This window comes from Bos javanicus, chromosome 11 (assembly GCF_032452875.1).
Source record: "Bos javanicus breed banteng chromosome 11, ARS-OSU_banteng_1.0, whole genome shotgun sequence".
In the NCBI taxonomy this organism is placed as follows: Eukaryota; Metazoa; Chordata; class Mammalia; order Artiodactyla; family Bovidae; genus Bos; species Bos javanicus.
In genome coordinates, this window is record NC_083878.1 from 101499380 (window position 1) to 101512446 (window position 13067).

General features: G+C 46.8%; 1 protein-coding gene across 27 annotated transcripts in view; it reads right to left on the reverse strand.

Annotated features, from left to right (window-relative positions):
* RAPGEF1 (Rap guanine nucleotide exchange factor 1) overlaps window positions 1–13067 on the reverse strand; it is a 136990-nt gene that overhangs the window by 41961 nt on the left and 81962 nt on the right. For 24 of the 27 annotated variants that reach the window (XM_061433906.1, XM_061433905.1, XM_061433915.1 and 21 more), the window contains 2 exons: window positions 923–1011; window positions 102–254 (listed from right to left, as the gene is read on the reverse strand). In XM_061433906.1, coding sequence (XP_061289890.1) covers window positions 102–254; window positions 923–1011 — 242 coding nt within the window. The other 3 variants (XM_061433923.1, XM_061433922.1, XM_061433919.1) reach the window with 3 other exon arrangements.

Genomic DNA, 13067 nt, shown 5'->3' on the forward strand with positions numbered 1-13067 from the left:
CAAGTTCTTCCCCTAATGGCACCATCTTCTTTTTGGCTGGCACCATCCGTTTGTGAGATTACAACAGAAATAGATGAGAGAGCTAGAAAAATAGAAAGTACCTGTTATCAACCACCCTAATGCCAGGTAAGGGGGGCTTGGGGGGTGCAACCTCTTCGTCCATCGAGTCTTGGAGCCCCTCGGTTGACTGTGACAGGCTGGTCGTCTTGTTTAGTATCTCCATCTCTCGATCCGTCAGGGGGAGCTCAGACTGGCTGGAGGGTTGAGGAGAACTCGGGGTTACAGAAGGCCCCAGGGAAAGCACAGACCCTGAGAGTATCAGGATGTGACCAGGGCAGGGAAGTGTCCAAGGGGCCCAGGACACAGAGCTGACACTATGCCCTGGGCTCCATGGCAGAGATGGGGTTTCAAGTCCAGTTCGATCACCCATGGAAGCTTGGCCACGGCCCCTGAGTCTGCACCTTTGTCTCCTTATCTGTGAGAGGGATCTCTGGACTGCGCGATGCTCGAAAATGCCCCCAAATGAAGGTGTTATTATTTTCACTAGGGGCTGCGAGTAGAAATTATTGCAAGGCCTTAAACTGTCCACATCACCCTCAGTAATGCTCTCAAGCCAAACCCCTAAAAACCCAATCTGTCAAAGTTGTTTCTCATCATGGGAGGAAGCAGGTCAAGAAGAGTGTAGGTGGGGTCACTCTGCACATCACATGGTGTCCTGGGAGAAGACCATGTTGAGACCAGGCAATCATTCAAGATAGGTGTGAGCTACACACACTTCATGGTAATCTGGGCTCTTACCCAGAGGTCACTGAAAAGGGACCACGGGCCTCACAGGACACGGTCTGCCTGGCGGGGGCTCCCTTCTTTCTCAAGTGTCCACCGACCGAGACCGCAACCCCTGGAGGGCTTAGTCAGCACTCACCTGTCAGGTTTGCAGGCTGGGGAGCTGGGTTTCACAGGGCTTGTTGGAGACGGATGCCCCTGCTTCTCGATGGTGAGTCTGACCAGCTCCTACCCCCACACAAGAGAAACGAGGTGAGACACGAGGAGAGCTCCTACGCTGAATGTCCTGACAAGGTGGGCCAGCTGTCTGCCCTCCACCGCCCAGAGTCCCCACTCACCCTATGGGCGAGTATTGTTTGACTCAGGTAATCTTCATGACTTCCCAAAACATGTCCTACCCGCCCAAAACACCTCCACAGCGCGCAGAGAAGTTTCGCATGCATAAAGACACTTCCTCTTGGAAGGGGGAAATGACCAGCCCACTGTCTCAGAATGACTAAATTCATCACACAAACTCCTGGCAGTGACTCCCAGTTGGTTTGTGGAGAAGACCTGCTCTGAATTCTCTGAAGCCAGGATGCTGCCTACTAACGATTAAGCTTGTGGTCTGGGGTAAGGTGGTTTCCCAGAGTGAGCTATCTGTGGGTGCAGCATCTGTGGGTACCCAGAGATGATGAGTGGGGATCTTTGTCACCTGACAGAAAGTTCAGGGCTTATCACCTATCAGAGAAATGACTTCAGAAAATAAGTTTTTTTAATAGGAGAAAAAAAAAGGCAATTAGGGTTTACTTGGTTTTCTTTCAATGAGAATGCATTTCCCCTGACTTTGATGACCTTTATGGCTGCATATTCCATATAAGACCCACTCAAAAAATACAGAATGAGAGACTTCCCTGGTGGTCTAGTGGCTAAGACTCTGTGCTCCCAATGCAGGGGACCAGGGTCCGATCCCTGGTCAGGGAACTGGATTCCACATGCCACAATTAAGACCCAGCACAGCCAAATAAATAATTTAAAAAAACAAAAAACAAAAAACAAAATGTTTCCACCATTCTCTCTAGTCTATCTGCCCCACCTCAACTGACTACTTTCTCACTTCTGTTTCTTGGATCACTTCTGCCTAAAACTTGATGTAAGTGGAACCGCACAATATGTACTTTTGCGTCTACCTTTTTCTGAACAGCTTTATGCCATAAAATCCAGCCATTTAAAGCGTGCAATCCAGCGGGTTTTAGTCTGTCCACAGTGTTGGGCACCATCAGCACAATCAACCTCGGGGCTCGTCATTACTTCCAAAGAAACTCTGCACTTTTCGGGGCCCCTCACAGCCACCAACCCACTCTCTGTCTCTATTCGCCCGTCTTCTTTTGCTCAGTGTAAATGGCCGTGTCTGTGTGTGATCCTTCTGTTGCCGAGTTATATTCCAGTGTATGGATAAACCAATTCCTTCATCCATTCTCCTGTTGATGCACTCCTGGGCAGGACCTTCTTGTGTCTCAGGAGAAGTTCAGGCTTTCATCATGAACAACTATTTCTAAAATTACAGAGGAGGCAGCAATGGAAGAAAGTGGGGCAACATGGCAGTGTGCCCCTAGATCAGACTGCAAAGCTTCTCCAACTAAAAACGCATTGCCCAGCAACCGCAACAAGTATGCGAAGGCAAAGAGTTAATACCCTTCATGGTATTCATTTCCTTCATGGAACAAGCATTCTTTGAAAAAACACAAAAACTAGAAAAAAGGTGAACACACCAAAAAAAATACCAAAGAAATTTACAAATGTAAAAACCAATGGTCAATAATCATTAGAAGTTCTCCAGTTCCGATGGTAATAAAAGCAGAAACTTCCAGACTTCCATGATAGAGGGAAGAAATGATTTGGGGAGTCTTTCTAAAAGATGACTACTTGTCAGTTCACATCAAAAGCCTTAAATATCTGCATATATTTTATAACAATTTAACCCAAGGAAAATAACATGGATATGTAAAAAAATTAAGCCACAAAGAATGGTCACTGCAGCATTCTATGTCACAGATAAAATCAGACTAGTCAATATTCCAGAATTAAATATTCACTACTAGGTACTGATGCAGGTTAGGAAGCAACAGTTAGAATTGGACATGGAACACAGACTGGTTCCAAAGAGGAAAAGGAGGACGTCAAGGCTGTATATTGTCACCCTGCTTATTTAACTTATATGCAGAGCACATCATGAGAAACGCTGGGCTGGAAGAAACACAAGCTGGGATCAAGATTGCCAGGATAAATATCAACAACCTCAGATATGCAGATGACACCACCCTTATGGCAGAAAGCGAAGAACTAAAGAGCCTCTTGATGAAAGTGAAAGAGGAGAGTAAAAAAGTTGGCTTAAAGCTCAACATTCAGAAAACGAAGATCATGGCATCCGGTCTCATCACTTCATGGGAAATAGATGGGGAAACAGTGTCAGACTTTATTTTGGGGGGCTCCAAAATCACTGCAGATGGTGATTGCAGCCATGAAATTAAAAGACGCTTACTCCTTGGAAGGAAAGTTATGATCAACCTAGACAGCATATTAAAAAGCAGAGACATTACTTTGTCAACAAAGGTCCGTCTAGTCAAGGCTATGGTTTTTCCAGTGGTCATGTATGGATGTGAGAGTTGGACTGTGAAGAAAGCTGAGTGCCAAAGAATTGATGTTTTTGAACTGTGGTGTTGAAGACTCTTGAGAGTCCTTTGGACAGCAAGGAGATCCAACCAGTCCATCCTAAGCGAGATCAGATGTTGAAGCTGAAGCTCCAATACTTTGGCCACCTGATGCGAAGAGCTGACTCATTTGAAAAGACCCTGATGCTGGGAAAGATTGAGGGCAGGAGGAGAAGGAGACGACAGAGGATGAGATAGTTGGATGGCATCACCAACTCAATGGACATGAGTTTGGGTAAACTCCAGGAGTTGGTGATGGACAGGGAGGCCTGGGGGTCTGGAAGAGTCGGACACAACTGAGTGACTGAACTGAACTAGGTACTGATTACATAAATTATGATAGAATCAAACAATGGACCATTATACTACTATTAAGAAAACTCAGAACAAGAATATATGATAGTGTGGAAAGACAATACAATGTTAAGTGGAAAAGAACCCACCAGATGGTACACTGGTGGACACACAGTATGTTTTGGAAACAAAACACAACCAAAAACACATGTATGGAAAAAAAGATGGCTGTGAAACACCCCTTATTCTCTTGCTTTTGCCTCTCTGCTTTTTCTTAATTTGCTACAGTGAACATATAGTAATTCTGAAATACCAATTAAAAGAGAAAACAGGCATACTCCATATAATCATAGTCAGTGTCACCCCACTCTGCCACAGTCGATGCCTGTTCCTGGAGAGATGAGGAGGGTGGCGGCCGCCCACAGTCAAGGACTGGGAGAAGAGAGGAGAAGGTCTGCCTTGGCCGTTAACCACCATCTACAAGTTAAACATGACCCCCCACATGCTGAAGGAACAGCTACCTGGCTGGTGATTACAGACGAGGTGCAGAGCCAAGGGCTGATGCAATCAGAAGAGGGAGGCAGCCCCCCGCATCCTGTCACCTGTAGAGGGATGGGGGAGGCAGTTTACCCTGGGGGTGCAGCATCAGGGGGAGTCCTTGGAAGCCCCACACTCATGCTCATGCTCTTTACGAGCAGGGCAAGGGAAGACAGAAGTGTGTACACTCGCATCTGCCGAGGCAGGAAAACATTCCACTAATTCTTGAGCAACTATAATTAGAAGGCCATCTTTCTGGAGAAGCAGCTGTGCGAAGCCAACTAATGAACAACAGCAATAGAATCATTGAAGATAGCACACGTGTGCAAGTGTGCACCCGCATTCCAGACCAAGGCAGAGCCTGGCGCCCCCGGCCCCCACCCCGCCAGGCCCAGGCCCAGAGCCGCAGGTGAGGGGCATGGTCACCATGCCCTCCAGCCCAGACAGGCTGGCCAGTAGGCCTTCATGCTCACAGGTAGTAAGAGTGCCCTTAGAATGGGCGCGTCCTTGGCAACTGTCCCAACACCCTCAACCCCAATGAAAGCCCTATGCCCTCCACTGAAGCCAGATTTCTGGGAGGACGTCAGACTTTCTGGTCCTCCTACGCACAGGTTAGGAGAGACTGAGAGACGACTGAGACTGGGTCCAGAGCTGGCGGCTGTGCATCAGACAACTGCCGGTTCACAGAAAAGCAGTTTCCAAAAGCCAGAAGGTATTTGGAAAAGTTCCTTTCTAAATACATAATGCTTCATTTCTAGGTTCATTTTATTCATACTGAGTGATCACAGAGATGCTTCCATCTGAAATGACCCTCGGTTCAGGGCTCAGGTAAGACACACTCCTATCTGTTCTCACCTTCTTGGTCTCTGCCTGGCAGAGGGCATGTGGGCTGTGCATGGGGAGGCCAAGCCCTCCGGGCTCACATGGGGAGAAAACATGCTGTAGCTGGCAAGCGCCCTCCTCTGCAGCCGGGGGCCTGCTGCTCTGCTCAGGCCACGTCCCGACCTGTCAACATCTTTGTCTCCGCCGGGCCGTGAGCTTACGGCCACAACACAGCCCCTCTACTGGTGAGCTGTCCGCTGGACGCAGGCCACTGGGGAGCTTCCTGTAACTACAGAGGTATAACGCCATCACAGGGCGCCCCAGACCCTGTGAGACTTCCACGGTGACACAAAGGGACTTTCCTCGCCCCAGCCTAAGTGGGGCGTGGCGTCAACAGAGCAGAGGAAGTGTCTTCCTTCCCGTCCGTGCTCAGCACAAGGTGCCCGTGGGCAGTGGGCTGGCAGGGGACTCCCGAAGGCTGCTTCTGGAGTTCATAGCAGCTTCAACACAAGGCAGCCAGAGGAGAGCTCAGATTCCATCAGCCCAGAGGCGGGGCCAGGCCGGCATGGGGAAGGGGTGTAACTGAGAAACTGAGCACTTGTGTCTTCAATAAAGCTTTCAGGAGTCATCCCAAAAAGGCCCTGAACAAGCTTACTCTATCACTGAAAGCCCTTCCCCTGACTGTAACTAAGCAGAGTGTTATCACAGCCCCAAAGGAGCTGCTGCTGCTACAACTTCTAGCTGGATAGGAAGTCCTTCCACACCCAACACCCGTGAGAAGGAAAAAGCAGTAAATGTTCAGTGCAGTGTTCATGTCAGCAGGTCTACTAGAGAAAATACTTGGTGAACTGCTCAGAGAGTGGACTGGGGAGGGCTTATCTTACTTTAAGATACCCTGTAATTTAAAAAACATACCCACAAAACACCCCCAAACGCGGAGTGTATGAACCTGAAATGAACCTGAAATAGCAGCATGATGCCTTTTCTGACTTATGAAAGTACATCACACAGTTCCTACACAGCAGTTTCCTTCTATACGTACCTTGTCGTCTTCCTCTTTCCCCTTTCCTCTCTTTCTCCGCTTCCATAACGCAATGAATACTAAGAATACTGCACACAGGAAGTACGCAAATAGAAGGTACATAGGACAGACCATGTAGCCCTATGGCCACACAAAGAAGAACGATTTCAAATAACTGCAAATTGACGGATAACCTGAAGGTAAAAAATAACTCTGACATATCTTTAATAATTTCTAATACTCATGCTGATGGAGGAGGTTGCTGTTATTCTGAGACTACTGTGTTTGTGTTCTGAAAAAGACAAGTGAGTCATTACGTTGATATTTTTGAAAACTCGGATTTTTCAGAGTGGGAGGAAGGAAATTAAGATATAAGCTTGATGACAGTAAGTTAAAACTCCAGTGGTCCTGGAAGTGAACTGGAACTATCAGAATAAACTCAGAACATGTTTTCTCTTAAAGAAACTAGCACGTGGTCAGTTAGGAGCAACGAGGAACTGTGGAATGAGATCTCTGAACACCATTCCCCGAGAAAGGGGACCAGAGCTCTCTAAAGGAATCTGGCTGATACCAGGTTGGTGGGAAGAAATGTACTAGGTGATTACAACTCAATAATAATGATAATAAAAAAAAGATAAATAACACAATTTGAAAATAAGCAAAAGATCTGAATAAACGTTTCTCTAAAGGCCAGTAAGCACAGGGAGAGATGCTCATCATCATCAGCCATCAGGGAAATGAAAAGCAAAAGCACAGTGAGGAACTGCTGCAAGCCCACTAGGCAGTGGTGTCAAAGAAGCCCATGGTGACAGGTGCGGTGAGGACGTGGAGAAACTGGAACCCCCGAGTATCGCTGGTGGTGACGTACAACGGTAGATCTGCTTTAGAGATCAGTATGGTGGTCTGTTACGAGATCAAACACAGAGTTACGATATGGCCCAGCCCTTGCAGTCTTAGGCGTATACCCAAGAGAGATGAAAACATATATCCAGACAGACAGTCAGACACGACTGAGCAACAACAACCCACACAAAAACTTATACCTGAGTGTCTGCAGCAGCAGCATCACCCCAAACTGCCAAAAGGTAGAAACAACTGAGACGTCCGTATGTCCATGAATAAATAGTATGTGGTGTATCCATGCAACGGAGTACAGTTTGGCAAGAAAGAGATAAAGTACTGATACACGCCACAGCATGGATGAACTTCAAAAGTATGATGCTAAGTGACAGGACCAATCACAAAAGGCCAAACGGTATAGTACATGAGTCTATTTATACATGTAAAGTGTTCAGAAGAGGCAGATGTACAGAGACAGAAAGTTGACTAGCAGTTACCAAAGGCTGGGGGGATGGAGAGAACAAGGGCAGGGTCTGGGGACAGTACAAAGGATGTGGGGTTCCTTTCTGAAGCTATGAAAACGGTCTAAAATCAACTGTGGAGTTGGCTGCACGATGCAGAGAAGATCCTAAAAATCACTACATTGTCCGTTCTAAATGGGTGAAGTGTACGGTGGAGGCATTATGTCTCAATAAAGTTATTACCACATTCACACACAAGTCTACAAGATGAACCCAGAACATCTTTTCATACCCCAAAGTGAGAAAACTATCAAAGACTTCTGGGATCACGTCAAAATGAACTCAGGAAACAATGTGAAGAAGCTGTCACTGCTCAAAGACGGGACGGGAACACCACTACAGGTCCTACGTGCAGTGGGCTGGACACAGTGTGCTTATACGCCTGCGTTCAGAATGTTCCAGTAAAAATCTCAATCCACGGGTCATGGTAGAGGAAGCTGAGAAACACTCTTTCTGATAACCCGTAAGTAAAGAAAGGAACTGAGCGTTGATCCTGCCTCTTCTCTGGGAATTATAACACAGGGTAACCATGACTGACAAGGGGAGGTCTCTCTCAAAGTATTCCTGCTAAGGAATGAGGAAGGGAAGGCAGGAAGAATTAGAATGCTGCCATTTAGCAACCCCAGGGAATGAACCATCTAAGCAATAACTATCAACGGCTATTAGCATCAAAAAGGGAAAGATGCTTCTAGAAGGAACTGCAGGGCAGCACCCAAGAAACATTCTTCTAAATACACAAACTTGAATCTGATTCAGCCTAGTTTTCCAGGAAATTCAAGGGACAGAAAGAAAAGTGAAAGCGTTAGTCGCCCAATTGTGTCTGACTCTGCGACCCTATGGACTGTAGCTCGTCAGGCTTCCCTGTCCATGGGATTCTCCAGGCAGGAATACTGGAGTGGGTAGCCATTCCCATCTCCAGGGGATCTGTCTGATCTAGGAATCGAACCCAAGTCTCCTGCACTGCAGGCAGATTCTTTACCATCTGAGCCACCAGGGAAGCCCTCGAGAGACAGAGGAACATGTTAAATAATATTGTAAAGATGTAATCAGCAAAGCCAGAGTATGGGAGACTCTCAGGAGAAACAACCCTTCCTTAAACACACACAAATAAGCTGCAAGGATAAAACTACAGAGAAGGGAGAACTTTAGACACCTATTAATGAATAACAGTGTGTGGAATTTATTTGGATATGAAATTGAAAAACAAACTGTTTAGAAACAGCAAGTTACTCCCTGCAGGCCAAATCCAGCCAAGGGCTTGCTTCTGTTAGGTAGTTAGCATAGGACAAAGGAGTCCAGAATGGCGGTGGTGAAAATAGAACAAAGGAAGGTCCGACTGACGGAGTGAGGACCTCAGGTAGATCAGCGCTCCTGGCTAGCCCAATTTACATAGGGCAGACCCGGGGGAGGGAAAAAACATATAAAAGGAGGAGCCAAAGGGTGTGGGGGGGGTTGTCTTTCTCCTCTGCATGCACACTCTTTTTCTCTTTTCTTGGCGTCTTTTGGGTCCGCATGCCCTCACGTCTCGAGGATGTATTTTCCTTTATTTTCTAAATAAAACTGCGCTGTAACACAGAGCTATAACACTGTCGGAGAGCTGTGACACGCTGAGGGCTTTAACGTGCATCGCGTCAAATTTTTGTTGTGATGAGACAGAACCGAGGAAATTACACACCCTGACACTTCTGTAAGGCTCTCAAGGTAAAAATGCTTTTTTAAAAAAAATGAAATTAAAACAAAAAACAAAGACTACGCACCAGGCCAACATGCAGCAAAGACCAAGCACAGCCCCAGAAACCTAAAACATCTATCTGGCCCTTCGCAAAAAAGTGCCCTGCTCTGAAGCTATGTGCTAAGGTATTTACAGAGGAACGGATGTTAGGATGTCTAAAATTCGCTTCCAAATAAACCAGAGGGGCAGGAAGAGGTCTGGAAGGAACAAGACTGGCCAACCATGGAAGCTCTGAGATCAGGCTTCATTACACTGTTCTCTTTTTGCAAATGTCTAAACTTTGTCATAATAAAAAATTTTAAAATAGGCTGAACAGGGAATAAAAGTGATGGCTGATCTTAAATGTCAGTGTGGCAGAGACAGCCAGGTGCCCCACGGTATCTGCTCTTCTTTGTTAACAGAATTTCACTCGGGCACATGACTAAGTTCTGGCCAATAAAATGTGAGAGTTTGTGAGGCCTTGGAGTAAGTACCAGCAAATAGAGAAGGCACAACTTCCTATTCTCTTTTCCTCCTTGCTAGTACTTGTAACTGATGGAGACTGAACAGCCATTCTGCACCATGAAGTGGAATCTGTGTGTTAAGATGATGAGAAAGCAGAACAGGAGAGCACATCCTGGCCAGTCTGTGAAAATGCCACACTGGCCTTGGAGTGCCTATCACTAGGCATCTTACACATGAAGGAGAAATAAAGTTCTACCTCTTGAAGCCAGGATTATTTTGGATTTACTTGTAGTCAAATCTACCCGTAGCTCATACAGTCAGGAAAATATTTCTTTCAAAATATTCACCTTATTCAAGGTGAGTCTGGTACAGAACAGTTTTGGTTGGTGACTGTCAAAGGACAGAACTGTGGGTATTCCAAAGTTTTTCCCCCAGGTCAGTGCAAGAAGGCAGCTTTTTTCTTTCCTTCAATCAAAAAACTAAATGTCCGTGTGTGCTGTTGGAGAAGCTGGAGGACTCAGCAGGGAGATCCAAGAGGATCTGAAAAGAGGTAGAGCAGAGTCTAGAGAGACGGGTAAGAAGCTGTACACCTGAGAGGAGAAGGAATGCTGGAAAGGCAAAACAAGGAAGAGGTGGGGTCTTGGTTTTGAAAGGACAAACTTGTGTATCTGTTTGACCTCAAGAAACGCAGTCCTCCAACAGCCAAGTCCTGGGCTGGAGGTGGTTCCTACAGCAAATGGGAAGAGAGGGCCTTTGAGTTAAGTGGGGAGTCAACTGTCAGTGTTATGACAACTTAGACCTTAACAACAATTGCCAGCACCACAGGTTCCAGATTGTCCCTGCTGTCTTGACTGACTCCAACCACAGATATCCCTTGGTGACGCAGGCCAGCTCCTGCTCATCCTATAGGCTTCAGCCTGCCTGGGAGCATCCCTGGGGAAGCATCTCTGATCACCCTGAAAAATGAAGGTCCCCAAGACCCAAGTAAGACCTCATGCCCATTTTCCTCTATAGCCCCATTCCTATTACAATTAATTATACAATTACGGGTCTTTGGCTGTTGCCCTTTCCACCTTTAGATTGTAAATTCCATCAGGTCAGGGACTGTGCCAGTTTTATCACTATCTTCCTAATTCCACCACACTGCCCAGCACACAGGAGATTCTCACTAATGGCTTCCTGAATAAAAGAAACAAATCTAAATTTCCCGAGCTCCTCACTGAGAGAATCTCTGTTCTGCTTAAAATATTTTAGGGACAATTGTGTAAAAGTTCAGACACTGACAGGCTCATAATCAACAGGTGTCTCTTTCTTGCTCCCTCCCCTCTCTCATCCTGGTCAATCTGAAAAAACCCGATAAATTTTCTTTTAGACAACTTTTCAACTGACAGTGGCGTGTTCATGATCCCATAAAGAAAATCCACTTGGCAATGTCACAAAGCTTCATGCCTGGAAACTCTTGTATTTGTGACGTTCTGACTTGTTTTAAACATCTTATTATAATCATGCAGTAGAAGGAAACGTTAACAATGTCACCTGAGAAATAACACTTGTCAATAATAGCATTTCCAGAAGCCTGAACAGGAAGAGGCGAGGCGAGGCAGAGGTGCACACACCCTGATGGCGAACTGTGGCCCTGGTCACATCTCACTTGTCCTGCTGACCTCAGAGAGTGACCAGGAGGCCTGCACAGGAGAATGTGTGACCAGGTGCCAGGTCTGGAGAGCGACACCAGGCCCTACACAGCAGCGACCGTGGTCTGCCTCTGTAGGTTTCATGGCCAAAGCTGGTGGTGTAGGGCCTAACTGTTCTGGGGATGAAGAGACTGGGAACTCTCAGAGGATGCTGTGATGGTGTCCAGTCCCGCCTGCCTCTGAGTAAGCTCCAGGAAGTCCCCGAAGACAGAGCAGCCCTGCTCATACAGAGCAGGGAGCCACCCAGATCACCCCAGTCCACACGGTTCATTCCAGCTGCTGCTGCTAAGTCGCTTCAGTCGTGTCCGACTCTGTGCGACCCCATGGACGGCAGCCCACCAGGCTCCCCGTCCCTGGGATTCTCCAGGCAAGAACACTGGAGTGGGTTGCCATTTCCTTCTCCAATATTCATTCCAGAGCAGTGTGGAATGTTAAGTAACACTTTCTCAGCCTTCCATTTGTAATTTCTACCCATCAGGGGGTCCTTACTCTACTCTCCAGAGCTTCTGGGGAATACCTGTCCAAGGAGGCAGCTTTTAGGAGTCTAGTAGCATGGTTGAATGGGGAAGGAAGTCTTTGGACCTAGAGTAAGTACCCCGGCCGCCATTTTGGACAGGAGGGTCTAGAGAGGAGAACACCACAGTTTTTCAAGCCAAGAGGTCTATTTGCAAAGTGCACTTCTAGCACCACATAATTAATAATAAACAGCAGCTAAGATCTGAGTGCTTCGCATGCCAGACATAGTTCTAAAAGCTTTACATGCATTAAATAATTTAATCCTTCCTACAGCCCCATGATATAGGGTGCCATAACTACATGTGTTTTATAGATGAGTTAACTAAGGTTCAGAGCACTTGAGGAAATTGCTCCAGTTCACAGACTGGTAAGTTGAGGTGAACGCGGGTGTGAAATCTAACTGGGCTCCAGCCTAGCCCTCCTTCCACGATACCACACAGCCTCGTCTAACAGCAGGGTCCACACCTGCTCACCGCTCACAGCCCTCGTCCTGACCTGCAGGCTCCCACCTGTTTTCTGCCCTACATTCTGCCTTGCTCCTTATTCACTGGAACTTATTTTCTCAATTAGGGTTTGTCCCTTGGACCCCAATTCCAGAACCATAGAACCTTCCTTAGAAGGACTTTGCTTCCCACCTTAACAATGATTCATAATTTTCTATTATGCCATTTCTGACTTCCCTGGGTAGTAAATTCACAAACTACATCATAGATTTCAGTTTTACTTCTAACTCGTCTCAATCCTGCTTTTCTACTAATCCTGCTTTCATACTCTAAGAAGTTCTTAGAATATGAAACGGTAGCAGTTGACATGCTGGGAGTTTTGCTAAGAGTCAATGCAAAAACAGTTTCCACCAGCCTTTGTCGAGCTGGCAGGTGTGCACAGCCAGAGCTGTAGTATAAAGACTCAGTGCAGATTTAACACAAGGCCCAGGACAGGCTGCCTGCCTCCGGCAGCTTTTCTAACTATGGGCCCAGCCCACCAAAGGTGATGCGGCCGTAAGAGCGTGTGCACCAGAGAGACAGAAACAGCTGTGAGACAGAGTGGCACCCAACAGCAGACACCGGAAGAGGTTCACTCCGATGTTCAGGAGTTCAGGAACGAGTTCTTGTGAGACCAACAGCCGGCAGTGAGGCAGCTCCAAGTCCCTGCTAAGGCCCACTGGGAACCCGC